This window comes from Lepus europaeus, chromosome 17, assembly GCF_033115175.1.
Source record: "Lepus europaeus isolate LE1 chromosome 17, mLepTim1.pri, whole genome shotgun sequence".
Taxonomy (NCBI): domain Eukaryota; kingdom Metazoa; phylum Chordata; class Mammalia; order Lagomorpha; family Leporidae; genus Lepus; species Lepus europaeus.
The window spans coordinates 10,715,095-10,741,351 of record NC_084843.1 but is presented as its reverse complement, the minus strand read 5'-3'; the positions used below and the strand labels follow the sequence as shown (position 1 = coordinate 10,741,351).

At 46.0% G+C, this 26,257-nt stretch overlaps 1 protein-coding gene across 1 annotated transcript in view; it reads left to right on the top strand.

Annotated features, from left to right (window-relative positions):
• INPP5F (inositol polyphosphate-5-phosphatase F) overlaps window positions 1–26,257 on the top strand; it is a 103,226-nt gene that overhangs the window by 64,296 nt on the left and 12,673 nt on the right. Inside the window, exons 4-15 of the mRNA XM_062214159.1 lie at window positions 2,918–3,046; window positions 3,261–3,428; window positions 3,547–3,603; window positions 7,910–8,108; window positions 8,575–8,754; window positions 10,197–10,264; window positions 14,718–14,842; window positions 15,826–15,903; window positions 16,765–16,885; window positions 17,996–18,124; window positions 21,121–21,238; window positions 24,095–24,293. Coding sequence (XP_062070143.1) covers window positions 2,918–3,046; window positions 3,261–3,428; window positions 3,547–3,603; window positions 7,910–8,108; window positions 8,575–8,754; window positions 10,197–10,264; window positions 14,718–14,842; window positions 15,826–15,903; window positions 16,765–16,885; window positions 17,996–18,124; window positions 21,121–21,238; window positions 24,095–24,293 — 1,571 coding nt within the window. The remainder of the gene's footprint in view (window positions 1–2,917; window positions 3,047–3,260; window positions 3,429–3,546; window positions 3,604–7,909; window positions 8,109–8,574; window positions 8,755–10,196; window positions 10,265–14,717; window positions 14,843–15,825; window positions 15,904–16,764; window positions 16,886–17,995; window positions 18,125–21,120; window positions 21,239–24,094; window positions 24,294–26,257) is intronic.

Genomic DNA, 26,257 nt, shown 5'->3' with positions numbered 1-26,257 from the left:
TAAGTGACCCAGTGGGTGGTATAGTCATTAACTGAACACATGCCAGAGAAGGTATACGACTTGGGAAAGAGATGTTGAGCTTGAGGGACCCATGTGTCTCCGTGTGGGGGTGCTGTCTACCAGGACCTGGAGCGCAGGTTGAGGGAACAGGATTAACAAGCAAAAGAGTCGGTGAAATGAAGGAAGAGGGTGACATTTTCTGGGCAGAGCATGAAGAATGGGAAGAGAGCTAAAGACAGAACGTTGGGAACCAGCGTCTTTAGAGACAGAAACACCGACAGAGCCTGAAGGAGCAGAGTGGGGAGAGCCGGGAGGGACTGGTGTGGGGGAGCCACGGCGAGAGGCACGTGCCACGTGCACGGAGCCAGGGGCCTTGGAGGTGGTTTTTTCCCAGGGCTGAGGAGGTCCTTGGTTCCCTCTGCGTGAACAGCTTCATTGGCAGCTCGCTCTTTGACCCAAGTTGCCAGTCCCCCACTTCTCCTCTAACTCTGCTAACTCAGAGTGGATTCCAGGCCTGCGGACAGATTAAAGAGTGATTCTGGCATCTGTGTGCGTGTTCACAGGTGCGAGGAAAGGGGCTGGGATGGAGGAGAGAGGGCGGTAGGCCAGGTCCCGGTGCTAGAGGGACAAAGCCGGAAGCTAGCCTGGACGAGAACATGGATTCCCGTCCTCTGAGAGGGAGGAGAGTGTGCGTGTGGATGCGTGTGTGTTAGCTCCGTCTTCGGAGCAGTCTTTGGTGTGGTCCTGGAGGGAGACTGCTGGCTTGAAGCCTTGTAAGGAATAAGCATGTCTGACAAATGCTTAATGCCCTGTTTTGAATATTAAAATTGCAGTGGTCTATAACTAGGTGTCAGGTATGTTTTCAGGTTTTTGAAAGAAAGTGTTATTCATATGACTAGATAATTATGTTCTGTATAAAAATTGCTAACCAACAGTTGCTTAGGCAGCAGCAGGGGACTAAGGAGAGCGCCTCTTTATGAAGTTGCAGCTCTGCTGCACCAAGGAAGGAGGTGTGTGTGGGAAACCATCTTCCTGTGCCGTCACAAAACTCCTGAGGCCGTCTGCTGTATAAAGACAGGAGGCTCGCTGTGCTCACAGTTCTGGTGGCTGGAGGGGCCATGCAGCACACACCAGCCCCGGCAGCATCCCAGTGTGGTGGAGTACTGGAAAGGGGACCAGCTGCACGGTGAAGGGGCCGGGCACGTGTTGTAGCAGCCCCTCGCTCTGGAGTACCCACATTTGTCTCCTGGGAGGGTGGTGCGCCAGTGGCCTGATAACCTCCCACTAGGCCCCACCTGTTCGTGGTGGCTCCACCTCAGCACCACCGTCTGCGGACCAAGCTTTCAGCCCATGAACCTTTGAGGGACAAACCTTACGTCCAGAGCCCAGAAGACTGTGCAGTGCGCTCACAGCAGAAGGGAATGGCGGTGTTCGCGGGTGCCTTCTGTGCCTGTGTGTGAATCTGGGGCTCCACTTGTCTTTGTGGCATCAGAGCTCACTCAGTCATTTCACAGGCATTTGTGGAGGCTCCCATGCCAGGCATTGCTGAGGCACTGGAGATAGTGATTCAAGAAAACCAGGGTCCCGTCTGGCGGTAGTGTCAGTGGGGTAGAACACATGATGGCCCTGAACTCAGTGGGGATCCTGGGACTGGAAAGTGAAGAAGGAAGCCCCATGTATCTGAGTTCACGGGCATGTGTTGTGGTGCAGCAGGTTAGGCTGCTACTTGGGATACCTGTATCTCATATCAGAATGCTGGTTCGAGTCCTGGCTATTCTACTTCTGATCTAGCTTCCTGCTAATGCATCCTGGGAGGCAGCAGATGAGGCTCAAGTGCTTGAACCCCTGCCATTCACGTAGGAGACCCAGGAGGAGCTCCAGCCTCATGACTTTGGCCTGGCCCAGCCTTGGCTGTGGCAGGCATTTGGGGAGTGAACCAGCGGATGGACAATCTATTTTGTTTTGTCACTCTGCCTTCGGAGTAGATGAAAACAAATAAACAGACTTCCCCCCCAAAAAAATAAATAAATAAAGGAAGTTTATTGGGATGGCTTCCATGTGGGATTCTATTCCAGGGCGGCAGGTGATCTGAGCATGGCTCGTTCCGTGGATTTCTCCCTGAAGAGGAAAGGTTTTGGCTTTCACAGGCCATGGGGAGCTGAGTGACAGCAGTCCTTTGCTGTGCCTTAGGAGTAGCCTCTCAGGGGCCTTGGTGGGCCGACCCACCTTATCAGAAAGGCTAGTGGCAGCTTTTAAGCTTTATGGCTAGAGAGTGGATGACAGGCAGTCGCCTTCCTTCTGAGGGCAAGACTCAAGATGGTGTCCCTGTGTTTGCTGTCACACAACCCCTGACATTGTGGAAGAGGGAGACAGTGAATATGTGCATTAATGATGTAGTATTCTGGAAAGAAGTAAGTGCTAATGAGAATGAACGTTGAGCACAGTAAAGGTGGTGGGGGCAGTGCCCAGGAGGGAATTGTGGGAAGATGTCTGGGGAGACAACACCTGGGACTGAAGTCCTGCATGAAAGCAAACATGTGGAGGGGCAGCAGGGCAGCCAAGGCGGGAGGAGCAGTGGGAGATGGAGATCTCGGAGGGAAGCTGGGGTCTGGCCGTGGATGTGGTCTGTCTGAGACGCATCCGTGTGGAAACGTTGGGCTTTGTAAGCCTGGAGTTCTGCCAGGGGCTGGGCTGGGAACAAGTGCAGGATCTGGGTGGGGCCTGCCTTTGGGTGGTATTTGAAGCTGTGAGGCTGGATGAAGGCACTGCAGGCATGAGTGCAGATAGAGAAAAGGAGTCAGTCCTTGAGGTGACTTCCAGCCGTAGTGCATAAACGGTAGCGTTCACATTTACACTCATACTTGAACATTTTACAAGCAGCTATTAGTAATAACAAATCCTTTTTCTCTCTCTTTAGCTCTGTAAGAAGCATCATTTTGGGATTAACAAGCCAGAGAAGATTATACCATCTCCTGATGACTCTAAGTTTCTACTGAAGACCTTAACGCATATTAAATCCAATGTGTCTGCTCCTAATAAAAAGAAAGTAAGAGTTTAATTGATACGGGCTTCAAATTCATCTTTGATTAGTTTTAAATTGAAAGGAGATTTTCCTGCTAGTAAGTCTGTTTTACAGCCATTTATTAAATTGAAGCAGTGTCTCCTATGCCCTTGGGATTACGTGCACTAATAGGTAGCTGTGTGTTATCCACATAATACCTTGCCTTTGGTTCCTTCAGTGATAAGCTAATTTCTTACAGGTTAAGGAAAGTAAAGAGAAGGAGAAGCTGGAGAGGAGATTACTTGAGGAGTTGCTGAAGATGTTCATGGACTCAGAATCCTTTTACTACAGCCTCACCTACGACCTGACTAACTCGGTGCAGAGGCAGAGTGCCGGGAAGGCAGATGGCCGTGCTCTCTGGCAGAAGGTACCCCTCACAGCTCAGAGCAGGGCTTGCCCTTTACAGCAACCGGTGATCCATTTTGGCTTTTCCAGGAAAGCCAAAGTAACATTTTTCTGAACTGTTTTTTCTCTACTTTTTCTAGGTTGATGACCGATTTTTTTGGAATAAATATATGATACGAGATCTTACTGAGATTGGTGTGAGTAGTTGTTTTTATTTATATTACCTTATTTTTAAGATTTATTTGTATGAGGCCGGCACCGCGGCTCAATAGGCTAATCCTCCGCCTTGCGGCGCCGGCACACCAGGTTCTAGTCCCGGTCAGGGTGCCGGATTCTATCCCGGTTGCCCCTCTTCCAGGCCAGCTCTCTGCTGTGGCCAGGGAGTGCAGTGGAGGATGGCCCAAGTCCTTGGGCCCTGCACCCCATGGGAGACCAGGAGAAGCACCTGGCTCCTGCCTTTGGATCAGCGCAGTGCGCCTGCCACGGCGGCCATTGGAGGGTGAACCAACGGCAAAAGGAAGACCTTTCTCCCTGTCTCTCTCTCTCTCACTGTCCACTCTGCCTGTCCAAAAAAAAAAAAAAAAAATTATTTGTATGAAAGGCAGAATTACAGAGAAAAAGAGAGGGAGAGACAGAGATGTCCATCTGCTAGTTCACTCCCCAAGTGGCCTCAGTGGCTGGGACTCTGCCAGGATGAGGCCAGGTGCCAGGAGCTTCTTCTGGGTCTCCCACATGGTGCAGGGGCCCAAGGGCTTGGGCCTTCTGCTGCTTCTTTCCCAGGTGCATTAGCAGGGGAGCTGGATTGAAAGTGGAGTAGGGACTGGTGCCATGGTGTAGTGGATAAAGCCATGGCCTGCAGTGCTGGCATCCTATATGGACGCCGGTTCAAAGCCTGGCTGCTCCACTTCTGACCCAGCTGTCTCCTATGGCCTGGAAAAACAGCAGAAGATGGCCCAAGTCCTTGGGCCCCTGCATTCACATGGGAGACCCAGAAGAAGTTCCTGGCTGTTGTGTCCATCTGGTGAGTAAAGCAGCAGGTGGAAGATCTTTATAAAAAGATCTTTTTTTAAAAAACAAAAACAAAGGCCTGCGCTGCGGCTCAATAGGCTAATCCTCCGCCTTGCGGCGCCAGCACACGGGGTTCTAGTCCCGGTCCGGGTGCCGGATTCTGTCCCGGTTGCCCCTCTTCCAGGCCAGCTCTCTGCTATGGCCTGGGAGTGCAGTGGAGGATGGCCCAAGTCCTTGGGTCCTGTACCCGCATGGGAGACCAGGATAAGCACCTGGCTCCTGGCTTCAGATCAGCGCAGTGCGCCGTGGCGGCCATTAGAGGGTGAACCAACGACAAAAGGAAGACCTTTCTGTCTCTCTCTCTCACTGTCCACTCTGCCTGTCAAAAAGAAACAAAAACAAAAACAATAAACTGGGGCTGATGCCGTGGCTCAGTAGGTTAATCCTCTGCTTGCGGTGCCGGCATCCCATATGGGCACCGGTTCTAGTCCTGGCTGCTCCTTTTCCAATCCAGCTCTCTGCTATGGCCTGGGAAAGCAGTAGAAAATGGCCCAAGTGCTTGGGCCCCCACACCCGCATGGGAGACCAGGAAGAAGCTCCTGGCTCCAGGCTTCGGAGCGCAGCTCTGGCCATTGCGGCCATTTGGGGAGTGAACCAACGTAAGGAAGACCTTTCTCTCTGTCTCTCCCTCTCACTGTCTGTAACTCTACCTCTCAAATAAATAAACAAAATCTTAAAACAACAAAAACGGAGTAACCAGGACTCTAACTGGCACCTATAAGGGATGCTGACACTGCAGTTACAGCTTAACGCAGTGTGCTAACAATGAGTAGTGGTTGTTGTTTTTGTGTTTTTAAGATTTATTTATTTATTTGAACTGCAGAGTTACAGAGAAGCAGAGGCAGAGAGAGGTCTTCCATCTGCTGGTTCCCTCCCTAAATGGCTGCAACAGCCAGAGCTGGGCTGATCTGATGCTGATCTGAGCTTCTTCCGGGTCTCTCATGCCGGGTACAGGGGACCAAGCACTTGGGCCATATTCTGCTTACCCAGGCCATGGCAGGGAGCTGGATTGGAAGTGGAGCAGCCGGGACTCAAACTGGTGCCCATATGGGATGCCGGCACTGCAGGCGGTGGCTTTACCTGCTGTGCCACAGTGCCAGCCCCAAGTAGTTGTTTTTAAAATATCCTAATCTACTGCGACTGTTGTAATTTCTGAAATGTTATAAGTTGGTTATAGTTGTTAAGTGTTTTTTAATTTATTAAAATAAATTGTAAAATCTCACCATAATATTTTCCCCCACAAAAGGGAGTCATTTAACTAGGAGAAACAGACATTTATATGACGGGTCATGACTTCGCCCTGGCTGCAGGCCTGTCTTTTTAGCAGGTTCCCATAGCACAGTAGTGATGAAAGGCTGTGGAGTTGCTGAGTAAGAGGTGTTTTGCTTGTACCTCCTGGAAACATGGACACCCGGTTTTCCTGGACTGACGCCGCCGTCGCTTCCTTGCCTCCGTTTCCTCCCCTGCAGTCGGAGCAGGCGCAGCTCTAGGCGGTGCGGTACTGCCGGTCGTGATGAGATGATGGTGCCGGGTTCCCTCCGGTTCAGTGCTCGCTGTCTTCCTGTGCCCTGCCGTGTATGTTGGGGAAGTGTGGCTGTCCAAAGGCAGCACGTGCGTTCCATCAGTGAGCATTTGTCGAAGGCCTGCCCTGCGCCACTTAACTGTTGTGGACGCTGGACACAGCAGGCAAGATGGTCATACGTCACCTTTTCCTGAAGCGCTCGGAACTGTTCAGCCCCTTCCCTCTTGTCATTTCTCTCCTTTAGTGGTGGTTGGCGTGAGGGATTTTTATTTAGTGGCGTCTTCCACTGGATATCCTTCATGCCTCTACTGAGAAAACAAAACCTGGTGACAGGAAAGAGCAGGCATCTCTAACGCGTGCCGGCGGTGGCGAGTTCTCGTTTTTCTGATTTTGTCAGCATGCTTCTACGTTACCATTGAAAACTGGTGACCCGCTTTAATAGCGATGACATCTGGCAGCACGCAATTCGCTGTTCCTGTGAGGAGTTTTGCATTTACTGCCAGAACAAAAATGCAAATAAAGGGAGCAGTGACAAGAAGAACAAGTGCGGGTAGCTTTGTGACCTCACTGCTGTCAGCAGCAGCCGCTTCCCGAGAGCCCTGTGCGGGCTCCAGGAAAGAGCGGCTCTGCGGGCTGGCACTGGCGTGCGTGTGCTGGGAGAGCAGTGGATTTGAAGCTGAGGCTGGACACGGTCACGGAGAAGGGAGACAGCAGGACTGAGAGCTGCTCTCAAGTGTGTTCATCTGCTACTGTCCCTGTGTACAGTCAGTTGGGAAGTCTGACTGCTCTCAGTCTGAAAGGCCCAGGAGAGGAACCCTGCAGTGGGCACACAGCTAATTATGTTGGATGACATTTTAAACTAAGACATTTGTGGAAAGGCTTGCTTTCTGGGCTGGATTGGGGTGGGAGGGGTGCATTTACCATTTGGATTTTAGCTTGCTGAAGCAGGTTTCTGTTCATAAACTATGAAGCAAATTAGACCTGAGTGCTTCATAATAAAGTGATTAGAGCCGGTTGATTTTATTAAAGGCTTAATACAATTAGAAGTTGAACCTCAGCCTCTAAGCTGTATTTTTCTATACCAACAGCAGTAACAATAATAGCTGCATTTGCTAAATTGTTAATATGTGACAGGTACTATGCTAAATGCTTTAGATGTATTTTTTGTTGTTGTTGTTGAATTTCTTGAGCTCTTTTTTTTTTTTTTTTTTTTTTTGGACAGGCAGAGTGGACAGTAGAGGGAGACAGAGAGAAAGGTCTTCCTTTTTGCCGTTGGTTCACCCTCCAATGGCCGCCGCGGCAGGCGCGCTGCGGCCGGCGCACCGCGCTGTTCCAATGGCAGGAGCCAGGTGCTTCTCCTGGTCTCCCATGGGGTGCAGGGCCCAAGCACTTGGGCCATTCTCCACTGCACTCCCTGGCCACAGCAGAGAGCTGGCCTGGAAGAGGGGCAACCGGGACAGGATCGGTGCCCCGACCGGGACTAGAACCTGGTGTGCCGGCGCCGCAAGGCGGAGGATTAGCCTGTTAAGCCACGGCGCTGGCCTTAGATGTATTATTCATTGAATTCTCATGACAAGTGTATCAGGTGGTCATTATTCCGTTTCACAGCGGAGGGCACTGGGGCTGGTGAGAGTGAACCCCTTAGAGGGTTGTGGTGTGGCAGAGCTTGAATTCGCACCCGGGCAGTCTGGTTCCAATGCCACATTCCCTTAGTCAGCTCTTTCTGAATGATCACCATAAAGAAAAGAAAAGCCCCCCCCCCCCCAGTGTTCCCCAATAAACAGAGTATGGCTGAAGAACGGAAGGCTTTGGTTTCGCACACACTGAGAAGTAGGTGCTGGCTCTGGTGTGTGAGCAGGAAAGCGGCAGTACTGTCCAGAGCAGACGCAACATGCCGTTCATCTTGTTTCCAGACCCCAGATGTGGACTTTTGGATCATCCCCATCATCCAAGGTTTTGTGCAGATTGAAGAGCTTGTGGTTAATTATAATGAATCATCTGATGATGAGAAAAGCAGCCCGGAGACCCCCCCGCAGGAGTCCACCTGCGTGGATGACATTCACCCTCGGTTTCTCGTGGCTCTCATCTCCCGCCGCAGCAGGCACAGAGCAGGTGAGTGGAAGGCAGCGGGTGCTGAGGCCGCAGGGATGCGACCACTGACGACTGTAATGGATTTGGAAGCGCGCCTGGCTTCACAGTGCTCCGTGACTCTATGTGCTGTGAGACAGTGAGGGGCTGATCTTTGAAGAGGGGTGAATGGGGGGAGGGTTCATGGAATGAGAAAGGAAAGCAGGGTGCCCTGATACAGCGTTCTGACTGACAGCTGCGTCTCGGTGAGAGAGCCTCCCTGATGCCAGCGCCTGGGAGCAGCCCCTCTCTTGGTTCAGGGGGGCTCCTCGTGCAGCTTCACCTCCTTAAAAACAGACACGACCGCGGGGGAGCTGATGCTGTCCTGCCTGCCGGTTGTCCGTGGGCTCCGCGAGGCCTTCCTGGAAGACAGGCCGGATTTGGGGGCATCATCTGGCCAGACCGTCTGTTTTGCTCAGTGTTGCTGTTTCCTGTGTTACCGTTCTTTCAGGAATGCGCTATAAACGGAGAGGAGTGGATAAGAACGGGAATGTCGCTAATTACGTGGAGACGGAGCAGTTGATTCATGTGCATAACCACACCCTGTCCTTCATCCAGACCCGAGGCTCCGTGCCCGTGTTTTGGAGCCAGGTCGGGTATCGGTACAACCCCCGGCCTCGGCTGGACAGAAGTAAGCACGACAGTTACTCTATCTGCACAGAACGCCTTCTGAAAGATTAGATACTTATTAGAGCTGGGTTTGCTTTGCCAGCTGCTTCATTCAAAACACTAACTCTCTCTCACTGTGAAAGGTAGTAGGAAGTGATGTGATAATCTCAGGGGTAGTAATAGTTGATTTTGTCATTTCTTTAGTGATAGATTTCCCCAGCAGTAGAACAAAACATAGCTCCCGACATGGTCTCAATGGCCGGGGCTGGCCCAGGTACTTTCCCATTGCCTTCCAAATGCATTAGCAGATGGCTGGGTTGGAAGTGGAGCAGCTAGAACTTGAACTGCTGCAAGACAATGCCAAGGATTTTATTTCTTTTTTTTTTTTTTAAGATTTATTTTATTTATTTGAAAGAGTTACAGAGAAAGGTAGAGACAGAGAGGTCTTGCATTTGCTGGTCCACTCCCCAGATGGCCACAATGGCCAGAGCTGCACTGATCCGAGGTCAGGAGCCAGGAGCTTTTTCCGGTTCTCCCACGTGGGTGCAGGGGCCCAAGGACTTGGGCCACCTTCTACTACTTTCCCAGGCTATAACAGAGAGCTGGATCGGAAGTGGAGAAGCCGAGACTAGAACTGGTGCCCATATGGGATGCTGGCGCTTCAGGCCAGGGCTTTAACTCACTGTGCCACAACGCTGGCCCTAAAGATTTCATTTCTTCCAATATTTTAACTTTAGCACTGGAGTAGCTAAACCATTTAAATTTAATTAGATTATTGAATGAGGTTTTTTAAATTAAAATTTATTTATTTACTTGAGAGGCAGAGAGGGAGGTCTTTGATCCTCTGATTCACTCCCCAAATGGCCACAGTTCTTCCAGGCTTCCCACATGGGTGCAGGGGCCCAAGTACGTGGGCCATCTTTTGCTGCTTTCCCAGGCCATCGGCAGGGAGCTGGATCAGAAATAAAACAGCTGAGACAGGACCGGCACCCATATGGGATGCCAGCACCACACACAGATGCTTAACCTACATCACAGAGCCAGCCCCTCTTATTTATTTAATTTTTTAGGTTGATTTTTAAAAAATTGTTAATAGCATATTTTTGTCTCAAAACTTAATTTGTATTCTTGGTGAAAATTCAGTAAAATCAGTGCTTTGAAAAGCTTTTTGTAGAAGAGTTTTCATCCTTTTTAAAAATAAGCCACATGAACCCTTTTCTGAGAGGTAGGCCAGATGTGTGAATACTAACAGGTATAATTTCACAATTTGCACTTTCTGACTGGGGAACGAAGGGGTCCCAGGTTTTTCGTTTATCATTTCATTTTTAAATGGTGGTTTTTAAGACAGTCCTACATTTGGATTGGCAAAAAAAGTATCTAAAAGTAAGAATAAAGATGGGGTAGACATTAATTTTTGTCTTAAACCTGGGAAGGAAAAATAGATTTTGTGTCACTTCTTTGTAGGTGAGAAGGAAACTGTTGCCTATTTCTGTGCCCATTTCGAAGAACAACTGAAAATTTACAAAAAACAGGTGGGCTTTGATTTGTAGTAGTAAACTGTTCCTTCATATTTAGAAATGACTGCAATGATTTAAGTTTCATGAAAATAACAATGTACTTTTCGTAATTAAGCAAAGCAGCACTTGACATAAAGTTTAAAAAAGCGCTTTTTTAAGCTAAGTATTCTTAATATTTTTTATGAGTAATCATTGAGTTAGCTACTTTAGATTGTGTTTGGATACCATAAAGAGATTAGACTCAATTTTGAGATCCTAGAAGTCATTTCTCAGTACCAACAATTCCATCTCCTGGAAATAACAAGTTGATCTGTATCTCTTAGTATGTTTTTTCTTTGTCCACCTTCATGTGTATTCATATACTGACATAGGAGCGTGTGCATAGAAGTATAACCCAAAATCAATTGTAAACTGTTAGGTAAAATACAAGTTTTGTAGTTTTGATACAAGATTAAAAAGAGACTTGAAATCCATGCTTACAAGGGTCTTCAAAACTATACATTTATTTAAACTTTTTTTTTGCAACAAAATAAACTTTTAATTACGTTGTCCTCAAATTTTTTTGAAGTACCCTCCTATAATAGTCCATTGACCAATGTGAATGGATAATACCGTAGGATACTTGTTTCTTATAGCAACAAAAAACAATAGGGAGAAGTAATTTAAAATGTAATAAACATAAAAATATACTTGTATATGGAGAAGAAGAAAAAGAATTGTGGAAGAGCACAAAGGAAAACCTGATTTACATGGAGACAAAATACTGTGTTCCTGGAATGGAACGCTGAGGTGAATAGATTTCAGTTCTTCCCAGATTGATATGTAATTTTGTGCAATCCTGAACATTCTCAGCAGGAATATAGAAAGTAGACTCCTATACTGAAAGAAATTATGAAGTTTGAGAATCAGAGAATGGCAGGTATTGCGTTTCCCCACACTGTTAGGGGTGTAGGTTGGCTCAGCCATTTGGAATGGTATTATCAATCAAAATAAACCGTACTTTTGGTTCAACCTGGAAGTTTGCTCTCTTATTTCCTACCTCCCATCCACAAAAGTCAAACTGAGATCAGTTACAGATCCAAATGTGGAAGGTTAAACAAAGCTTTTAGGGGAAACTGTGAGATACCTTTTTGAACTAAGCACTGACCTTTGTCTTCTAAAGTTTTCACTTTAAGACTATATGTCCCATATTTTATTAGTTGTTTAATAAGGGGTAATGCCCATCAAGGAAAAGGTTTTTATAAAAAAAAAAACTAGGCATGCAAAAATATAGATAAATTTGACTTTAAATTTATTAAAACTTTATAATTTATTAAAGCATAAATTATAAATAAGATGGTGTTATAAATGTTGTCTTATTAAAACTTTATTAAAATTAAATACAATCTTAAAAGCACTAACCTTAATGAAAAAAGTTGATAACATTTGTCTTTACTAAAATTAAGAACTTCTGCTTAATAAAAGGCACCATTAAGACAATGGAGAGGCAACTTACTTGGTGGGAAAAGATATTTAACATTTTTTATTGCTTATTAAGATAAGGTCTCATATCTAGAGTATACTAAAAACTCCTCTGAATCCATTAAGATTTGCAGTCTAAAAGAAAACTGAACAAAGGAACTGAGCAGACTGTTTGTGAAGAAGTATATCCAGAAAGCTAATAATCACGTACATACGTGTTCTACTTCATTAGTCACCAAGGAAATGCACATTAAAAGCCACTGCTCACACCAGAATGACTAAAATAAAAAAGAAATGGAAAATAGCAAGTTCTGGAAATGAGGTGGAGTAACTGGAACATTATTAGGAAAAATGTTTAATGCTTGGAGAGAAACTTGTCGCGGCAGGGACGAGAACATTCATTGCAGCATAAAGACTGCCTCGGTGTTCATCAGGACAGTGGCTAGAGTGTGGCAACCTCGAGTGCGGACTACAAATGCTTAAGAACAAGTTAAAGCTGTGCACTAACATGGAGCTCTCTGAAAATCACACTGTGGAGTGAGAAGAGAAAAACCTGTAGCAGCATGTGATGTGTAACCACTTAGAGACCTCACTTATCATTTGCATACACGTAGCTCTCTTCCATTTGTTCCATCCACACATGGCATGCTCACTTATGTAGAAATGTATTTGTGTGGACTTATAAGAATTACCCCCAGGAAGGGCTATGGGACTGGGAGGATTTGATAAGTTTATGTATTAGCAGTGCATGTAATTATAATTAGCATTACTAAGAGGAAACTATATATTAAATGTAACACACTTGTTAAGATGAAACAGTACTGAGGTGTGCAAGCAGAGGAAATAACTTCTTCTCACCTCCCTGTGGACGTTCACATCAATGTTATAGGTGTGTGTATTGAGTGGACACTTCGTGATTTCTAAAGGTACCCAGCAGTGCTCATTTATCCACCTGCTTCTCCTGGGTAATTGCTTTTTGGGGCCATGAGCCCGTGATCAGTCTGACTCAGTCGTGGTGGCATCATTGCTCTTGCCAGTGATTGGTGGAGGCGAGGGCCTGGGCTTGTTCATTGGTGATTTGGCCAGGAAGGTAAGATGTGGGGGAAGTCCCCTGGGAAGCTTCTGGGGAGAAGTTTCCTGCACTAATAAAGAGACGCAGGAACAGGCAGTCCCCTGAGGCTGTTGTGTCTGGATTTGATGTGAAGCTGCTGCAGCAGTCTCAAGACTGAAACAGCCTGGGCCTCACCAATGTGCTGGTTGGATAAGAAAGCTGAAAAGAATGGCAGATAAAGTGTGAGAACCTAAGTCTCTGATGGCTTGGGGAACCGCTGGGTTAAGCCCGTTGTAGACGGCATGCTCCCTCCTGACTGGATCTGAGATTCAAGCTAGTGATTTGTCAATTGCAACAAAAACCACCTTGACACATGCATATTCAAAACCCCAGTAAAGAGGGTTGTGCCATACTGTTCTGCAGCTATTCTCACAGTGGTTATTTAACCATTTCTCCATTGGTGGGCCTTTATGGTACACCTCATTTTTGCCATTATAAACATCCTCTTGAAAAATTGTATGTATTTTGGGGTAGTTTGTTTTATAAACTAAATTTCTGTGAAATTGCTTGGTCAAATAATATATATATTTAAAGTTGCTCCCCCAATCTCAGTTCAATATGAGGAGCCAGTGTCCGTTTTCCCAAACAGTCAGCAGTGCTATCTGTAGTGTTTGGATTTGCTTGTGTGTAAATGAAAGCTAGTTTTCTGTTTTAATTTACATTTCTTTATTAACAGAGTTGTAGTCTCATGTTATTGGCTATTTGTGTATTTTTCTTAGTAATTTCCATGGTATCTTACTGAATTTACAGCACTTGTAATATATTATTGGCTTTCCTTTTGCAAGTATATTCTCCCGGGCTAGTCCTTCATTGTTGTGTGATTTTTGAGCCTTTGCTTAGATTGTCAATTCGTATGCAGGCTTAGAATTTTTGTGTTATTACATGTATCCATCCTTATGCCATCTGATTTTTATGTTATACTTAGTCACAGCCCAGCTTACAGTCATGGAAACATGATTCTATTTTTCTAGCTTTTTTGTAACTTGAAGAAAAAAATGGATCATTAATTCATTAGATGCTAATGATGCATCAGACTTAGATGCATTAGATCATGAATGCGTCTAGAATTTATTTTACATATAATTGGTGAGATATAAGGAGCTAATGTAAGTGGCCCCTGTTGTAGACGGGCGTTTATCCCATCTATAGAGTGGTGCATGTTCTTGGCATCCCTGTGTCTCCGGCTGCTCAGTGTCCGTAGGTCTTTGCACCATCATCCTTGATCTATTGATTTACTCAGCCATTCCTGTCCTAGTGACACAGTCTTCGTTGCTATACAATTAGGATGTATTTTGCTCCCTAATAAGGCAACTCTCCCTATGTTATTAGTTTCCAAGTTTTTTCTCAAATCTGTACTCTTGCAGATGAGCTTTATAATTAACTTTTCAAATCCATAAAAAAAATCCTGACTGAATTTTGATTGGCATTGTTGAGTGTAAAGATTAATTTGGGGAGACTTGACATCTTTATAATGTTGAACCTTGCCATTCAGCAACATGGTATGCATTTCTACTTATTTAAGGTTTTCTTTGACATATTTCAGCAAGGTTTTATGGTGTTCAGGATATAGGTTTTATGTATTTATTTTTATGTTATTTCTAGATATCTAAAATATCTGCTGTTTTGAAGGACCTCCTTTTCATTATAATTGGCTATTGCAAATGTATAGAAAAATTATTAGTTGCATTGATACAAAAAAAAATCCCAAGGAACCTAAATTTGTGAAACAAATGAAGATTTAATTTTATAGGATGAAAAATTGATGCTTGAGTAGAATAGTTTCTAAGTGGCTATAAACTATTTCTAAAACCTAGTTTTCAGTAAATCATTAAAAGTGGTATTATAATTCTACCATCTAATTAAACTTGATATTTTTCTTTTTCTTCCCTCGCACAGGTTATCATTAACTTGGTAGACCAGGCAGGAAGAGAGAAAATTATTGGTGATGCTTATCTGAAGCAGGTGCTGCTCTTTAACAGCTCACAGCTCACTTACGTTTCCTTTGACTTCCATGAGCACTGGTGAGGAGGTGTCCCGAGATGCGTTTCGGTTGCACGGTGTGTGGTGGATGCTGCCACAGGAGCCTTAATTTTTCTCTTCTTAATTTTTCGGGGAAGAAACACTTCTTCCTGTCCTCACTGGTCAGAGGGAATGAATACCACTTCTTTCCTAGTTTCCTTCTTCATAGGGGCTTTATTTTGTTGAGTCATTTCCTGAGTTACATGGAAGCCCCCCCGCCCGGCTTCTTGCTCGGTGGGTAATGCTTCCTTCCCTGCAGAGAGACTTCCTTGGCATTTGTGCTGGAAAAACAACATTTGGCACACCTTTTTTTTTTTTAAAGGTGTACTTATTTATTTATTTATTTGAATGACAGTGACGGAAGGAAGGAAGGAAGGAGGTAGGAGAGAGAGAGATCTTCTGTCCTCTGGTTCACTCCCCCAGTGTCCACAACAGCCTGGTCCGGGCCAGCCCAAGTAGGCAGCCAGGAACCTCATCCTGATCTCTCAGTGGGTGATAGGGACTCCACCAACTGTCTGGGCCCTCTTCTACCTTCCCATGCACATTAGCAGGCAGCTGGTTCAGAGGCAGAGCCACCAGGACTTGAACTGGCACTCTGAGATGGGATGCCAGTGTTGTAAGTGGCTGCTTGACCCCCAGTACCACAGTCCTGGCCTCTGGCAAATCATTTTGACGGTGCTTTTAAGTGTGTGTATTCTGAACCAGAGTTCTCACGGTTCTGTGTTCATTTACCTCTATATTGGAAATTTGGTGAGGAAAGGAACTTTGATGTCTGGACTGTTCAGTGTATTCTTCAGTGTGCTTTCTTTCACAATGCAGTCTACTTATAGCCATCTATGTAGTTGCCTGTATGCTATATAGTAGTATAACTTCAAATACATTAATTCTTTTTAATTTTTCCAAGGTATCTTTAATATATCTTGTTTTTGTTTTTTTTAAAAGGTTGTATTAAGTATTTTTTTCTTTCTTTTGGCATGGATTGTAGCCGAGGAATGAAGTTTGAGAACGTTCAAACACTAACAGATGCCATTTATGACATTATTCTTGACATGAAGTGGTGTTGGTAGGTATTTCCTAAGTCATTTTGACAAGCTCTTGGCCTGAGAAATCACATGCTTTGCCTGGTACCACTAAGCATGAGATAGAGTCGTGTGCTGAGGGAGCATTTTTGGTTTTTGCTTTCCAGTTTCTCTCCTTTTCGAGTGCTATTGATCATCAGGCAGGGTTAGCTCTGAACGGGAAATGGGGTCTGGGGGGTGGGCCCCGTGTCTGTGCTGAAGGATGTCTGTTCATTGTTTCTTGCGTATCCTGCTCTGCGTGTTCTCTTTCTGTTCTTTCTCGCTGCCCCTAACGTGGGAAGGAAGGCTTAGAAGTACCAGGGCTCTTTTCTAAGCTATCAGAGAAGGAAGTGATTCCTAGACCACAGGAGGTAGCTGTAGGAGAAAAAAAAAAAGTGGCTTAAAGGACAGAGGAGAACATTCGATTATATTTTCAGACCATACAGGTAGCTCAAGAAATTAGATGAATAAGGCACGCCGCACGACTCCTGGCCAGGTGGTAAAGTCTGTTTCAGACAGTTTAGAGGCCTCTCTACTTTCGGTCCAAAGGAAGGTGTGTTCAGAGTGCCTGCTGGTGTTTAAGTGTCAATTCCAACAGCTGCGTGACAGTGTGGAGATCACTCACTGCGCACCTCTATTTTTTGTCTTTTTTTTTTTTTTTTTGCCTAAAATGGGTCAATGCTACCTTCGTTGTCAAGTGATTATATAAATTACCAGTAATGTGTATAAGGAACTCGCTGTCTGTCACATAGTATTTCAGACGTACTGCTAGCTAATGTTGCTGTAAATATAATACTTTAAAAATTGGTTTTTGAAAAACTTAAGTCTTTCATGTTGTAAACTGATCATATGTTGTTTTTGAAAAGGGTTGATCAAGCTGGGGTAATCTGTAAACAAGAAGGGATTTTCCGCGTCAATTGCATGGATTGCCTGGATCGCACCAACGTGGTCCAAGCCGCCATCGCACGCGTGGTCATGGAACAGCAGGTAAATGGAGTGCACTGGATTGCACGTGCAAACACATAGCTACAATGTTGCCTCAAATTTCAAATGTTCTGCAGAACATTTACAGCACACAGACATCCCCTTTTCCTTGAGACCTGGGTAGCACAACGTTTCCCAGAGATGAGCTGAATGAAGTCGCGTTCCTCAAATGCTCATTTAGAAGCTGGCAGCCTGGCATATGTGCTCATTTACCTTTTCTCTCAACTCCAAATCCATCCTCCCTGGACTTGGGGCTCTGCACTCATGTCTGCTTGGCCAGCCAGCGCTGCCAGGAGGGGGCGCTAACAGCAGCTGGTGAGGCAGGCAGGGGCGGCAGGACAGCCCCTCCATCTGCGTGAATCCTGGCAGCAGCTTGCTCTTCCAGTGCCTGGATTTCCCTGACCCTGCAGCACCAGCCTCTCCCCTTGGTTTGGGCAGGAGCTGTGTCCTCATGTCTCCCCATCTCCGTTTCTTCAGTGTCTGTTTTGGATTTCCCAGCCCTCCAGCACCTGGAAGACAGAGTCCTCGTATTAAGTTCCCAAGGTGGAGATACCCGGCATGGTTTCTGGTTTTGTTTTTCTGATAGAGCCTTCTGTGCATTTGTTCTCCTGTAGTGTTTAGACAGCTGGGCGTTGGAATTCCAGCCCTGGCACCACTGCATACCGAGTGTTGGAGCCATGCAAAGACCTTGACCTCTCTAGACCTCGGTGTGTCATCTTTAAGATGGGGGGAATAAGAGTGTTATTTGCATAGGGTTATCACAGTGAGTAGGAGAGATCATTTATGTTGGAAGCTCCCAGCTCCTAGCTCTGGCCCAGGATTTACATTTACTGCATATTTATTCTACTAATATCATTATGGTCTCTGCTTTCTTGATGTTCAGTTCCACTTCATAGGCCTGTGTAAGAACAAAGACACATTTACCACAGCGTGGCCCTATCTGTGAAGAACTACGACAAGCAGTGCTCTGCTGTCTTTGTAAAGTCTGCCTCCGTTCGGCTTCTCTGAGGGCCCTGAGTTCTCTGTGAATGTTCGTCTTCCTTCTGCAGCACATGCGTCGCACCAGGGTTTCCTGGCTCACACGCGGCTAATCCACCAATGTGTTCCTTTTAGCTGAAGAAATTAGGCGTGATGCCCCCGGAGCAGCCACTGCCCGTGAAGTGTAATCGGATCTACCAGATAATGTGGGCTAACAACGGTGACTCCATCAGCAGGCAGTACGCGGGGACGGCGGCTCTGAAGGTACGTGCACGCCTCGTTGGAGGACATAGGTTAGGCCGTGGGCTCGGAACAGCTGTGTTTGCAACAGAGTGCTCTGTGGGCCACGCTCTGTGTGGTTCACTGTTCTCCGGATGCTTGGCTGAGGCAGGGGTCACCTGTACAGGTTGCTGTGAGGACCAGGGCATGTGAACCAGCCAGGCCGCATGTTAGAGGGAGCCAGGGGCTTTGGGAACCAGGGAGGAGTGTGAGCTGTTCTGGGAGGCACTTCTCTGTCTCTTGAGGAGGCCAGTGGTGCCACATCTTCCTTTTTGGTTTTCAAGAGAGCCTGGAAATCTTGAGTCCTATGGGAAGTGGTTGGTTTTTAAAACTGTGTAGGCAAAACAGAGCAGGCCTGCCGGTGGATTCAGAGTGGGGTTCTGGCTCCTCGGAATTTGAGTGGCAGCTGTGCTTCATTCAGCAAGACACTCCCCTGCAGCCCAGCCCAGCGCAGCGCATGTGTCCCGTAGGGGTAGTACCAGGCTTGCTGCAAAGGTTGCTGTAGGATTGCCTGTGTTCACACGTGTAAGTGCCTAGGGCATGTACACACGGTAAATGTTGAAGAAATGCTGTATTACTTTTCTTGTTGTTGTTACAAACCTCTTGATCCTACAGAGCTAGTCTTCACAGAATTTTGAGTGTAAAAATAGTCCCTGGTAATGAAATATTTTCTGTGGGCAGCAGAAAGAGGTTGAATTAGTTTAAATTAGATTTATGTTCATCTCAGGATATTCTAACAAATTACATCATCAAGGGCCATCAGGCATTATGTAATACATCTTTTATTTTTTAAAAGATTTATTTTATTTATTTGACAGGCAGAGTTACAGAGAGAGGTAGAGACAGAGAGAGAGGTCTTCCATCCACTGGTTCTTCCCCAGATGGCCACAACGGCCGGAGCTGTGCCAATCCGAAGCCAGGAGCTTCTTTCGGGTCTTCCACGCGGGTGCAGGAGCCCAATGACTTGGGCCATCCTCTACTGCTTTCCCAGGCCATAGCAGAGAGCTGGATCAGAAGTGGAGCAGCCAGAACTAGAACCGGTGCCCACATAGGATGCCAGCTCTTCAGGCCAGGGAGTTAACCCGCTGAGCCACACTGGCCCCAGTACATTTTTTTTTAAAGATTTTTTTAAAGATTATTTATTTGAAAGAGTGACAGAAGGAAGGAAGGAGAGGGAGAGAGAGAAAGGGAAAGAGAAATCTATCTTATTTTTTAAAAATATTTATTTATTTGAAAGTTAGAGAAGGAGAGACAGAGAAAGTCTACCATCTCCCATCCGCTGGTTCACTCCCCAACTGGCTGCAATGGCTGGAGCTGTGCCAATCTGAAGCCAGGAGCCAGGAGCTTCTTCCGGGTCTCCCATGCGGGTGTGGGAGCCCAAGGACTTGGGCCATCCCCCACTGCTTTCCCTGGCCATAGCAGAGAGCTGGATCCGAAGTGGAGCAGCCAGGACTAGAACTGGTGCCTATATGGGATGCTGGCACTGCAGGTGGTGGCTTTACCTGCTATGCCACAGCACCGGCCCCGAGAGTTTTATCTTCCATCCACTGGTTTACTCCCCAGATGCCAGGGCTGGGCCAGGCTAGAGCCAGGAACTCCATCCAGTTCTCCTTTGTGGGTGGCAGAGCCCCCAAGTACTTGGACCTTCATCTGGTACCTTCCCTGGTGTATTTGCAGAAACCTAGGTTAGAAAAAGAGCAGCAGGGACTTGAACCAGCACCTGATATGGGTGCTGTAAGCAGCAGCTTAACCCTGTGCCACAACACTGGTCCCCAATCCATTTTTTTGATTGATAAATAACAAAAACTTTTTAACTATTAAGGAAATTAAAATTTAGAAGTCCTTGTACAAGTTATTGTCTAAAGAGGAATACTTTTTCCCCCGTGATTTTAAACTTCTGTGAGTTCAATCTTCATATCTGTTTCCTCTATAACAGATTCAAATGCTGTACTCTAGAATATCTGTAATATTCTTCGCAGACGACCTTACTGGCAGCATGTTCTTCCTAAATTGTCACTTTGGGAACAAGGCCTCTTTCTGAGATTGACTTGGATAGAAATAGTGAGTTTGGGATGTGGGGGGAGACTCTACTTTTCTTGAGTTTAAATCACTGACTTGCTCTGAAAGCTTTGTTGGGAAAAGCAGAGGAGACAAACCAATTTGTATCTTCGCTGGATTGTTCTACAGGTGACTGTAATGTGCAGTGAAGCTGGGAACCTCCGGTCTTCCCCTTCTGTTCTGATCCACACATCCACATAAACACACAGGTTAATCCCATTATAGTAAACACCAGGGAACTATCCGTAAACACCAGGGAACTATCCGTATTTTTCTGCATCAGAAATTTGGCTTTTGAATACTATACGAGTTTGAGGTTTTAAAGTCATGATGTTTTGGTGTCTGTTGTGTAATTGGTTTCGACTTGTAAGTTCTGCACTCCCAAGAATGACTTTCCCCTAAAGCTCTGGTTCAGTGATGGTGAAGACTTGAGGTCACCAGCATCGTGTTTAATTTCGTTGGCACACTTGCATCAAAGTGGAATCCTGGTAGATATTTTAATTTAACTACATGAGAAGTTATAAAAATCTGTAGATTGCCAGTTTTTTCTTAAAGATTTATTTATTTATTTGAAAATCAGAGTTACATAGAGAAGGAGAGGCAGAGATAGAGATCATCTGCTGGTTCACTCTGCAATTGGCTGCAACAGCTGGAGCTTTGCTGATCCGAAGCCAGGAGCCAAGAGCTTCTTCCAGGGGGCCCAAGGACTTGGGCCATCTTCTACTGCTTTCCCAGGCCATAGTAGAGAGCTGGATCAGAAGTGGAGCAGCTGGGACTTAAACGAGCACCCATATAGATGCCGGCACTGCAGGCGGTGACTTTACCCACCAAACCACAGCACCTGATATGGGTGCACAGTTAATGGTGGAAGTGTTCTTGGGTTTGAATAAATTGTCAAAATGACTTATTTTGTTTTTTGGCAGGGTGACTTTACAAGGACGGGAGAAAGGAAGTTAGCAGGAGTTATGAAAGATGGGGTTAACTCGGCGAATAGGTATTACCTCAACCGATTTAAGGATGCTTATAGGCAAGCCGTTATAGGTAAGGAACAGAAATGTTTTTCTTTCCTTAAAATTTATCATTTCTTCTCTGACTAGTTTTACAGAAACCAACTTCAGTAACAGAATTAGTATCTTATGAAATACAGGTGTTCCTATAGTATGGCTCTTACCCAATACATTGAAATTTGTATAAAATTAGAATCTGAGAATTATTTTTGGCTGGGGCATCTGAAGATGCCATCTATTTCAATCATATGTTTTTCAATTTGATGCTCATGTAACAAATAGCAGAGGTGAAGCTCTTGGAGTACTGAATTAGGTGCTCTAAACCTCAACAGCTGCAAACTTTGGGTTCTGTCTGTTTTCCCGTTACTCAAGGCCAAGCAGTGTGACCCGATGACGCTCTTTTCCTTTAAACCTTCTGTCAGATGTTCTTGCTGTGGGCAAATCCACCACCCACTTTCATAAGCACAGCTCAACAGTAGGACCGGATTTAGAGAGGGTCCTAACCAACCCATCATTTTCACAAGGGGAAATGGGAGAATAAATTGCCCGATAGATTTCATACCGTGCATGTTTTTTTTTTTTTTCATTTTTCTGAAAATGTTACCTTATAGGATTCAAATAAATGGAGCCTATTCTGGATTGGAATGAAATGCAACATAGCTGACCTGTGGTCAATGAGAACATTTTTTAAAATCTCATTTTTTTCCACCTTATTTTTAGTACTCATGAAATGGTGGGGCCTAGACACAGGCCACTTAGGAATCTGAAAAGTCTGGTATAAAAACTTTCTTCATTTGCCAGAGATGGAGGGTTTATGCTATGTAGAGAATTGGATTTTAGAAGTTGATTCAAGGCAAAAATGCAACGCCTTGTTTCTGCTGGTTGATCTAGCAACTTAGTTTTGTGTGACTGAGGACCCAGGTCCTGTCCTCCTAGCACCAGCTGCATCCTGATCCTGAAGCTGGTTCTCTTCACATTTGAGATGTAGAGGCCAGAAGCAGCTGGACCTACTACTCTGTTTCCAGGGCCAGTGGTCAGATCTTTCCCAGGAGCCTGAGAGGGAGTGGGGAGAGATCGGAGAAGGGGGTGGGGGAAGAGAGGAAGAGATGGGGAGGGAGATGGAGGGGGTGGGGGGAGAGAGGAAGAGATGGGGAGGGAGATGGAGGGGGTGGGGGGAGAGAGGAAGAGGGGGGGAGGGAGATGGAAGGGGTGGGGGAAGAGAGGAAGAGGAAGAGATATAGATAGGTATCTTCGTTCCGCTGGTTCACTCCCCAGATAGCCACAATGGCCTCAGCTGGCCATGCTGGCCGGGAGCCTGGAACTCCATCTAGGTCTCCCACTTGGGTAACAGGAATCTAAGCACTTGAGGTACTTCTGCTGACTTCCTATGTGCATTAGTAAGGAGCTGGATTAGAAATAGAGCAGCATAGGCTAAAACCGGTGCTCACATGGATGCCAGCATCACAGGTGGTAGCTTAACCTGCTGCACCACAATGCTGGCCCCATCTCAAATATCATAAAACCACTATAGGGGCCAGCATCACATGTGAGCACCAGTTGGAGTCCCAGCTGCTTCACTTCTGATCCAGCTCTCTGCTGACGCACCTGGGAAAGCAGCAGAAGATGGCCAAGTACTTAGACCCCTGCCTTAGACCTGAATGGAATTTCAGGCTCCTGGCTCCAGGCTGGTGCAGTCTGAGCTGTTTTGGCCATTCGGGGAGTGAACCAGCAGATGGAATCTCTCTCTCTCTCTAACTTGACCTTTCAAATAGATAAATTAAAAAAAAAAAAAAAAGATTTGAAGTACATGCTCCACCAGGAGGAAGTTAGCTTGTCTGTTCAAATATTTTTTTACTGTATTTTTTACTGTTACATTTTTGGAAAGATTTTTTTTTTTTTTTTTGACAGGCAGAGTAGATAGAGAGAAAGGTCTTCCTTTTTGCTGTTGGTTCACCCTCCAATGGCCGCTGCAGCCGGCTCATCGCACTGATCCAAAGCCAGGAGCCAGGTGCTTATCTTGGTCTCCCATGGGGTGCAGGGCCCAAGCACTTGGGCCATCCTCCACTGCCTTCCTGGGCCATAGCAGAGAGCTGGCTTGGAAGAGGGGCAACCGGGATAGAATCCGGCGCCCCAACCGGGACTAGAACCCAGTGTGCCGGCGTTGCAAGGCGGAGGATTAGCCTGTTAAGCCATGGCGCCGGCCAGAAAGGTTTTTTTAAAAAATTTTTATTTCCATTTGCTTGAAAGGCAGAGCAAGAGAGAAAGAGAGCTTCCATTTACTGGTTCACTCCCCAGTGTCTGCAACAGCCTTGCCTGGACCAGGCTGAAGCTAGGAGCCCAGAACTCCATATAGGTCTCCCGCATGGGAAGCCCTTGGGCCACCATCTACTGCTATCTTATAAGCATTAACAGGGGGGTTGGAAGTAGAATAGCTGGGCATTGAACTGGCCCTTTGGTACGGTTTGCAGGTGTTCCAAGCAGAGGCTGAACCCACTGCACCACAATGCTCTCCCCTAGCCAGTTTTCAAATTGGTGTATTTGTTATTTAGTTATAGTTTGTATATATTGATACAAGTCCTTTACCAGACAGATGAGCTGTATTTTTTACCTATTTTGTAGGGGTCTTTTTTTTTTTTTTAACTTCTTTGTCTTGGTACCCTTGGAAGTACAAAATTTTAAAATTTTAATGATGTCATTTGTCAGGTTTTTTTTTGTTGTTGCTTATGATTTTGGTATCATGTCTAAAAAAAATCATGCCTAATTCAAGGTCATAATGGTTTAGGCTTATCTTTCTTTCAAGAGTTTTATAATTTTAGGTTTTACAGTCTCTCGTTTTTTAAAAATGCTAGTATAGTAAGATGATGAACATATATTAACACTTCCATCCTAGATTTGATGCAAGGCATTCCGGTGACAGAAGATCTGTATTCCATATTTAACAAGGAGAAAGAGCACGAAGCTCTGCATAAGGAGAATCAGAGAAGCCACCAGGAGCTGATTAGCCAGCTCTTACAGAGCTACATGAAGTTACTCCTGCCTGACGAGGAGAAGTTCCACGGGGGCTGGGCCCTCATTGACTGTGACCCCAGGTGAGCTGCCGAGGTTGTCTGCTGACTCCCTTGCTAAACTTGTGATGCTGGAAAATTGTCATAGGTAATGCTAGCAGTTGTCCACGTGCTCTGGGCCTGGATGCATGGCACATGGCAGCTACACTTGCCTTGGGGACACAATTAAGGGGATGCTAAAAAGCCTAGTTATGAAGAAAAGTGTCTTTTAAAAAGATTTACTTATTTGTTTGAAAGAGCTAGAGAAAGAGATATCTTCCATCTGCTGGGCCAGGCCAAAGCCAGGACCAGGAGCTTCTTCCAGTTCTCCCACATTGGTGCAGGGTCCCAAGCACTTCTGCTGCTTTCCTAGGCGCATCGGCAGGGAGCCGGAATGGAAGTGGAGTAGCCGGGACTCGAACCGGCACCCATATGGGAAGCCAGCGCCACAGGCAGCAGCTTGACCTATACGCCACAACACTGGCCCTTTGACATTTTTTAAAAAACAAAAGCCATCCAGTTTCAAGTGATTCTTCCAAATATCAATGAATAGCAGGTTCTAAGTTTATCTACCTTAGAATGCTTGCCTTTAGGTTGAAATCTAAAATGATAATCTTCATTTTCACAAATCGGAGATATTTCAGAATCTAGACCTAGCTCTGAGAATAAGTCTTCTGCTTAGATTTTATCTTTTTTAGATTCATTTATTGGAGCCAGTGCTGTGGCACAGCTGGTGAAGCCACTGCCTACAGTGCTGGCATCTCATATGGGTGCCAATTTGAGACCTGGCTGCTCCACTTCTGAATCAGTTCCCTGCTAATGGACCTGGGAAAGCAGCAGAATATGGCCCAAGTCCTTGGGCTCCTGTATCCATGAGAGAGACCTAGATGAAGCTCCTGGCTCCTCTTCAGCCTGGCCAACCTGTGCCATTGCAGCCATTTGGGAAGTGAACCAGTGGTTGGAAGTTCTCTCTTGTCTCTGCCTCTCCTTCTCTCTATAACTCTCATTTAAAAAAAAAAAAAAAAAGTTTTTTGTTTTTTTTGTTTTTTTTTTTTTTTTTTTTTTTTTTTTTGACAGGCAGAGTGGACAGTGAGAGAGACAGAGAGAAAGGTCTTCCTTTGCCGTTGGTTCACCCTCCAATGGCCGCCGCGGCCAGCGCGCTGTGGCCGGCACACCACGCTGATTCGATGGCAGGAGCCAGGTGCTTCTCCTGGTCTCCCATGGGGTACAGGGCCCAAGCACTTGGGCCATCCTCCACTGCACTCCCGGGCCACAGCAGAGAACTGGCCTGGAAGAGGGGCAACCGGGACAGAATCCGGCACCCCAACCGGGACTAGAACCCGTTGTGCCGGTGCCACAAGGCAGAGGATTAGCCTATTGAGCCACGGCGCCAGCCAAAAGATTATTTTTTAAAGATTTATTTATTTGCAGGAGTTACACACAGAGAGAAGTAGAGGCAAAGAGAGAGAGAGCGAGGTCTTTAATCTGCTGGTTCACTCCCAAAATGGCCACAACAGCCAGAGCTGCACTGATCCAGAGCCAGGAGCCAAGAGCTTCCTCTGGGTCTCCCACGCGGGTGCAGGGGCCCAAGGACTTGGGCCATCTTCTGCTTTCCCAAGCCATAGCAGAGAGCTGGATCAGAAGTAGAGCAGCCGAGACTTGAACTGGCACCCATATGGGATGTTGGCACTGCAGGCGGCGGCTTTATCCGCTACGCCACAGTGCCGGCCCCAAAACATTATTTATTTTAAAAGGCAGAGAAAAAGAGATCTTCCGTCCTGAACTGACATCCATAAGGGATGCCAGCATTGCAGGTAGTGGCATTACCCAATATGCCACTACATGTGTTTTTAATAAAAGGGGCCTAAGGTAAGCAGGAGACAGGATAGTATTTACATTATTTTTAAAAAAAAATTTTTTTTGACAGGCAGAGTGGATAGTGAGAGAGAGAGAGACAGAGAGAAAGGTCTTCCTTTTTGCCGTTGGTTCACCCTCCAATGGCCACTGCA